Source organism: Geospiza fortis, unplaced genomic scaffold (assembly GCF_000277835.1).
Source record: "Geospiza fortis unplaced genomic scaffold, GeoFor_1.0 scaffold373, whole genome shotgun sequence".
Taxonomy (NCBI): domain Eukaryota; kingdom Metazoa; phylum Chordata; class Aves; order Passeriformes; family Thraupidae; genus Geospiza; species Geospiza fortis.
In genome coordinates this window covers 186,655-193,969 of record NW_005054518.1, presented here as the reverse complement: position 1 = coordinate 193,969, position 7,315 = coordinate 186,655, and the positions used below count along the sequence as shown (strand labels likewise).

Sequence of the window (7,315 nt, the reverse complement as noted above, 5' to 3'; positions counted from 1 at the left end):
AATATTATATTATATATATAAAAATATTTTTATATATATTATTATTATATTATATATAAATGGGTTTGGATTATTCCAAACCCATTTATAAGGTGATCAGACCCCCTTCTCATCACTTTCCTTTTCCTAGGGCACACACAGACACTTCCACCACAGGAATAAACAAACCCTTTTCTCCTTTCTGTCCCACAGCAGAAAGGATCTGTTTGGATGTTGCTGCCAAAATATTCCCTATCCAGCAGGAAAATCCCCAGGGAGGTGGTGCCAGCAGGATAGGGCACTGCCTGTCAGCATCCTTGAGGCTCTGCCACATGAACTGCCCCCCTGAAAGTTTCGAGTTGAGCAGGGATGGGTTTAGCTGGGGGTGAGGAAGCCCAGGGCAGCCTGCAGGACACCAGCACAGGGCACCAGGCTGATGCTGAGCCCCACCTTTGCTCTCCTTGCCCTGTTTTAGAGTGTGCTGAACCCTGCAAGTGGGGCTCGTCCCCCCAAAGCCTCCTCTGTGCCTGCCTCAAGAGCAGAAGATCAGGAAGACAATTGGAAAATGATTTTTTAAGAGCATAGATATCACCGTGCTAGAATCCACCACAGAGCAGACATTGAAAGCCTTCCATGGGACCAAAGGAAACCTTGAATTTGTGTGCTCTGGGAGCATTGTCTGTGCCTGAGCCCTGGCCCAGGTATTTCTGCCCTCCTGCTCCCTCAGCCTTCAAGAAACCCCTAAAACCCCACAGCATTTGCAACCTCACCCTACATGGGGCACTCCTCACGTCCCTCCAGAGCAGCAGAGACTCTCTGGCACTTTGGTGCTGCCAGAATCTATGAAAATACATAAAAATTCACAAAGCCTGGATCTGTGGATGAAATTCTGTGCAGAGTGTGCTCGACTCCCTGCTCTCCCAGCGATGCTGCTCGCCATGCCCCTGCTGTCCGTGCCCTACATCCTCTGTATTGTTCCTTTGGGGTGAACTCAGAGGGGTTTGGGAGGAGGGCATGGGGCAGACACCTGTCTGCAGCATTTGCTCCTGCAAACAGGCACAGGAGGCATTTGTGCTTCACGGGGACATTTGTGCTTCACGGGGGAAAACGAGACCTTTTCATGGAGAAAAGAAAAGAGACTTGAAATGCTCTGAGACTTGAAACCCTCCTTGATTTGGGCGTTAAATCCTGATTTATATCAAAGCCTGAGGCAGCTCAGGGGCTGGTGGGATGAGCTGATGCCATGGTGAGATGTCCCTGCCCCAGGCAGCTCAGACCCAGCCCTGGCATCCTGACCTGTGCCCCGCGCCCAGGTGGGGCAGAAAAGGGATGGAAGGAATCAAAGTGCTGCTCTCTGTATTCCAGGAGCCTCCCCTGCCCAGGGCTGAGGGCCTGAAGCTCGGCAGCCACGCTCAGGGCGAGGAAATCATTTAATTCTCCAGGAAAACCTGCTGTGATTTAGCCATTTCATGAACCTGCGGAGCTTTGAAACGCTTCCTGAGCGGGGACTTCTCATTGTGCTCTCAGTCTTTCTCCTCTGGAAAGGCACATTCTCATCCCAAAGTCCACGCTAATAAATGGATTATTTAAAAAAAAAAATTAAAAAATTTCGTATTTTCCGTCCTGAATTCTAAATATTCCCAGACATGGCAGTCCATTCCCAAGTTCACTCCCACCTACTTCTTGCCATCTCCATGTTGGCACTGAAAGGATCTGATTCAGTAATAAAGAAGAGAGACTTTTCTGGAAAGGCGAAAATAACCCAAGAATCTCAGTAGCACCAAATTCCACCATCTCCCTCTTTTCCCTACGGATCATCAGGCTCACAGCCCCTACCTGGCACATACAGAAACTTAACAAGAGATATTCCAGCAAGAAACCCTACATAAAGACAGAAATAAACTGAAATATTCTGTTATGCAACTCACTGGCTGCTGGATTTATATTACCTGGAATGTTTAATTCTGTATTCTTGTTCTAAAGGGCTTCCAATTGCATTTTGTTACTGTATTCATTTATATAGAGTTGGATTTATTTTTAAAATAAGTAACTCAGGATACTTATCAGCCTCATTACAAGATACAACAAATTCTTTTAAAATCTATTTTTCTCGTTGGTGCAAGGAAATTAGCGACATTTCCATAATTAAAATGAACAAAATCCACCTTTGAGCAATTTTACTAATGAATGTTTTCTCAGGTGCCATTTACGTTATTTGCCGGACTAAATTCACATGACAGAATACAACAAAAGAAGGGAAAGAAGTCCAAAAAAACGCAGCAACCAAACAGAAAATAGAATTAATTTTTTTTTTTTTAAAGGATCAATTGCAGTTTCATGGAAAGGAAGAAAATCCCTGTGGCAGAGTGATGGGAGAGACAAAATTCCCATTGCACGAGGAAATAAAACCGCATCCTTTCACATCTGAACCAAGAGCCCATCGCCACAGTGCCGAAAATGGAGAAATTAAGAGTGGTAGGGAAGCCTCCATTTGTGCAAAGGGAAACCCAGGCATGGCCCTTTCAAAATAACCCCCAAACTTTTCACAGATTTCATTAATTACAGGTCAAATCTGAAGAAATTACGCTTCAACTCCAGCATGCAGCTCCGCAGGGCGAGGGGTGAAAAGGAAGGGAACACACGGCTCCCATGGCTAATAATTAATGAATTCATTAATCAATCATAGGGAGAGGAAGGGCGAGGGGAGGAAGGAATCTTACCACCAAATTGGGTAACCGGCTAAGACCTTTGTGCCATTGAAGAGAAAAGACAGAATTAGTCCAAGCAGGTGGTAATCCATCAGTCCAGGCTGGTGCAAGGGGGAAAAAATCGCCGCGAAGTTTTCAGAAAAACATGAAGTGCCAAAATGAAGAATCCCCCTCCTCCCAGGAAAAAAAAAAAAAAGAAAAAAAAAGAAAAAAAAGGGGGGGGGGGGAAAAAGAGTGAAGCCAAGTCCCTCGTGGCTCGGGTGACTTTTTGTGGCTTGTCAGAAACACACCTCTCCAAGCCTTTCCCCCGTAGATCATCCAAAAGCGTCTATTAAAAAGTGCAGGGCTCGGGGATGTCAGCAGGCGGCCAATCAGACCGCATGGCCCAAGGTGAGGGATGAGGCTCAGCCCAGGGCTGTCAATCACCCTCTCCTCCCCCTCCACCCCACAACTTTGTTCCGAGCCTGGCTGCCACGGACAAACCCTCTGTGCACCACACTCCACAGGGGCACTGGGATTTGGGGTGAGGATTTTCAATTTTTCAATTTTTTTTTCAATTTTTTTTTTTTTTTTCACTTGGAGCCCAGGATGTGCTGCCCCTGAATGCAAGGTAAGGATGAAGGGTGGCTGTGGTGAGGGGTGGCTTAGTCTCACACAGGGAGTGAGACAGAACTTGCTCTTCAGATGGACAGGGATGGGGGCACAGAGGGGCAGAAAATCCTCTGCTTGTGATAATGGGGGCAAAACTGGTGATAAAGTTGAAATGAAACCTGCAGTTCCCAGGTTTTCAGTGTATGGGGGTGATGGATAAAGGGGGGAGCAGGGGCAGCGTGGATTTCTATTGAGAAAAAAAATGCCATGTCGTGCTGAGAGGGGAGCAGGCAGATGGGGACGCGTCCCACGGATGGATTGCTTGTGAAGTGCATCTCTGGATGCAGGAAGATTAAAATGTTATCAAAACCCCACACATGTAACCCTAAAAAAAACCCTAATCAGTTTCATGATTTGCAAATAGACCCAACAAAGATTTTACTTTAAAAATCCTCGTTATTGGGTAGAGAGCCTGTTTGAACAGGAGCTATTGTGCAGCCAGAGGAGATGACTCGACAGAATGGGACAAAGAAATGGGAGAAGCCAAACAAGTTGCTTTTTCTCCTAAAGCATCTCAGCAACCACAGCTCTGTTGCTGCCCTGGGGTGGAACCAGCTTGAGATCAGGTGCTTTAGGAGCAGCCAACAAATCAGTTTATTTCAGAGCCGTGGCAATAATGGAGATTCAAGGTCCTGTCTTGGGCAGCTCAAGGCATCTCATGGTTTTGAAAGCTCTAGACCTCCTCTGGATCTTAAAGCTCTGGGCACAAACAAATTCCTCGTTGTGTTTAATCACACACTGGCACAGGGAAACTCTGGCTGCCCCTGGATCCCTGGCAGTGCCCAAGGCCAGGTTGGAGCAGCCTGGACACAGTGGAAGGTGTCCCTGCCATGGCAGGGGGGGAATGAGATGATCTTTAAGGTTCTTTCCAACCCAAACCATTCCATGATCCTGTGATGCACCTGCCTCTTGCTCCTGCCATTCTGGATTGCCAGTTCTGCCTGATTTTGGTGTTTGGGTGCTGAGCTGGGGCAGTGCAGCTCTCAGAAGGGGTGGGTGCTGTCCTGGCCATGGCACACCCAAGGGAGGACACAGCAGCTGCTCACATTTTCCCTCTCCATCTCTCCCTGCACCTGCTGAGGTGAAATTTGCTGGTGAGGCCAAATTTCCCCAGGCTTACTCCAATGGCCTTTCCAGCTGACTGTGACCCACCATAGATATTAAATATTCTTGTTCTTTTGGGGGGTTTTGAATCCCAGATATTCTTGTTCTTTTGGGTGTAGCCTGTCCTGACAAATCTTCCTGGAACCCAGATGGGTTTTATTGAACTGGGTCTAAGAAAGCAGAAATTGTCCAATGACATTTGGGGACACGTGGATTTAAGCTGCTCCAGTAAATTTAACATTAGCTGGAAATCTTCCCCAGATCTTGACATTTACTGCCCATTTTTTAACCATGAAGATGGACCCTGGTGTGGAGCTGGCCCAGCCAATTTACCCAGCCCTAAAGAGATTTTAGTCACAGTTTCAGGTTAGTGTGGAAATATTCCAAATAGACAGGGGCAGGAAATATTCCAAAGAGACCCTTAAGATTTGACCCACTTGTTCTGGAGCTTAAGGGAGTTTTTCAGGCTGGATGAAGGTGTCCCTGTGTGCCTCATCCCAGGGCCAGGGAATGGTCCCAGGCACTCTTCCCTTACTGCCCAAAGAAAGCCCTGGGCTGTGTGAAATGCACTGAAGTGTCTGTGAGCTCCTCTGGCAAAAGCAGAACTGGAAATGCTGCCCAGCTTTGTGCTGGTGGATGTTTTGGAGCTGCACAAACAGAATAAGGATTAAAAGTGCCAAGGGACAGAATTTTTGTGGTTGAAGTGTCGCTGCTAGAGAGGCAGCAAGTGGAGAGAGTGAAGTGAGATGTCTCAGGTGGTACTGCAGGTGGCTGAGCCCGTGGGAGAGGAGAAGAACCTGAGAAATAGGGTTTTTTTTGGTAGAAATCCAGTTGGAGAGATCAGAATTGAGTTGTTGCTGGTTGGAGACCATCATCAAGGTCTGGGTGGACCTGGCAGTGGTGAGTTAATGGTTGAACTTTGATGATTTTTAAGGTTTTTTCCAACTTCAGTGATTCCGTGGTGGCTGAGACGTTCCTGTCCATCAGACATTGGGGAGCACAAAATGCTCCTTATCCATTTCTGGGTGCTGCTATTTATAAACCAAGCCAATAATGAGCTACAAAGTGCTTCCTCTGCAGAAACCAGGAGGGAAAGTGACCCCAGACCCAAATTCAGAGGTTTATTTGCTGCTGTGGTGGGGCAGGGATCTCAGTGTGCTACAGCAAGAGCAGGGACACAAAGCTCTCACACACTGATGTGGCCGTGGGCAGGTCCTCAAAGATGTGAAGGGCTGATCCCAAGCACCCTGAATTCATGGGCATGGCTCTGAGGAAGTCTCTGGAGATGCTCATCCCCCCCAAATCCTTCCACTTCTCCATCCCACTGCTCTCTGAACATCTGTCCCAGCATCATAAGGAGTTTGTGCTGCCCCACCTTTGGTGAGGAGGTTGTGTTTGGGGTGTGTTTTAATTGCTTTGGGTTGGAGATCCTGGGAGCAGAAGGTCCTGCCTGTCCCTGATCTAACTCCAGGAGATTCTTGGCTCCCAGTTTCTCCCAGTGAAAGGAGCAGAAAAACAATGGCAGCTCTCAGCTGTGTCAGCCTCGATCCCCCAAGCCTTGAGGCAGCAGGCAGGGCTCCCCAGGGAGGAGGAGGAGGATCCGTCTCCCAGGGATGAAGACTCCATTGGCCGTGAAGGGAAAAGACTCACTTTGAGTCTCCTCTGATGTGAAATGAAAATCTGATGCGTTCATGCTAAAATTATCCTGGGCATATTTCATGCTAGCCTGAACAAATATTTATAAGTTCTACAGCAAACATTAATTTTAAATGTAATTTCTAAGAGCAAATGACAGTTCCCCAAAAGAGCACAATTTCAAAATTTCCCTCATAGATACCTCCTTGTGCTGCTGAGTGACAGTTTTATTAACTGAGGGTCTTTTCAATCACATCACTCTGTCTAGTTTGGCAATATTGACTCTCAGAGCCCAGTTTCAATATGCCCAGAAATGAAAGGAATTGAGGAAGTCAGAGAGGTTTTGGCTGCTCAAGAAAAGTCCTGCTGCCTTTACAATGTCAGCACAGAGGTCCTTGTGTGTCGTGGGACATTGTGGCACTGCTGGAGGGGATCTTTGGTTTATTCCAGCAAAGGAGCACTGTGATCCCATTGGAAACGTGCCTCTCCTTCCCCCTGGGCTCTAACTGTGCAACTTTGCCTTCTTTTAGCTTTTCCTCTTTTCTCCATCTGAACCCACCAGCAGGAAGACACCAAGTGCCTGGGGAAGGTGATGGGACCATGAAGACTCCTGGATTTGTGCTCGGCGTGGATTTCAACCTGAGGAACCCCTGAGGAGCTCCAGGAGCTCAGAGCCCTCCTGGTGGAGCCACCCCAGGGTCAGGGGGATGTGGAGAGGACAACCCACACCTGACAGAGATGGATGAGCTCTCAGAGGGGGTTTAGAGCCCTGGCTCAGAGTTTTGGGGATGCACAAGGCCTGTGGTGCAGTGAGAGGGGTCAGAGGGCTGGACCTGCAGGGCCACCGCAGGTCACAGTGAAGGGTGGCACAGGTGGGTGCTGAGGTTGAATTTCAGGTCTGGGCATGGCCAGGAGCAGAGCTGGAGGTGGATCTCTTGGACAATGGTCTTTTAAGGGTTGGCAAGTCCTAAAACCAGCTGGGTTTGCTGGTTTGAAAACCTAAATTTTGTTGCAAGGCCTGTGGGGCAGTGAGAGGGGTCAGAGGGCTGGACCTGCAGGGCCACCGCAGGTCACAGTGAAGGGTGGCACAGGTGGGTGCTGAGGTTGAATTTCAGGTCTGGGCATGGCCAGGAGCAGAGCTGGAGGTGGATCTCTTGGACAATGGTCTTTTAAGGGTTAGCAAGTCCTAAAACCAGCTGGGTTTGATGGTTTGAAGACCTAAATTTTGTTGTTAGAAT

The 7,315-nt window shown here is 48.0% G+C and overlaps 1 protein-coding gene across 1 annotated transcript in view; it reads right to left on the bottom strand.

Annotated features, from left to right (window-relative positions):
* WNT3 (Wnt family member 3) overlaps positions 1-2,967 on the bottom strand; it is a 31,456-nt gene extending 28,489 nt beyond the window's left edge. The window contains exon 1 of the mRNA XM_031063620.1: positions 2,700-2,967. Coding sequence (XP_030919480.1) covers positions 2,700-2,779 — 80 coding nt within the window. The 5' untranslated portion in view covers positions 2,780-2,967. The remainder of the gene's footprint in view (positions 1-2,699) is intronic.
* Positions 2,968-7,315: the final 4,348 nt, after the last annotated feature.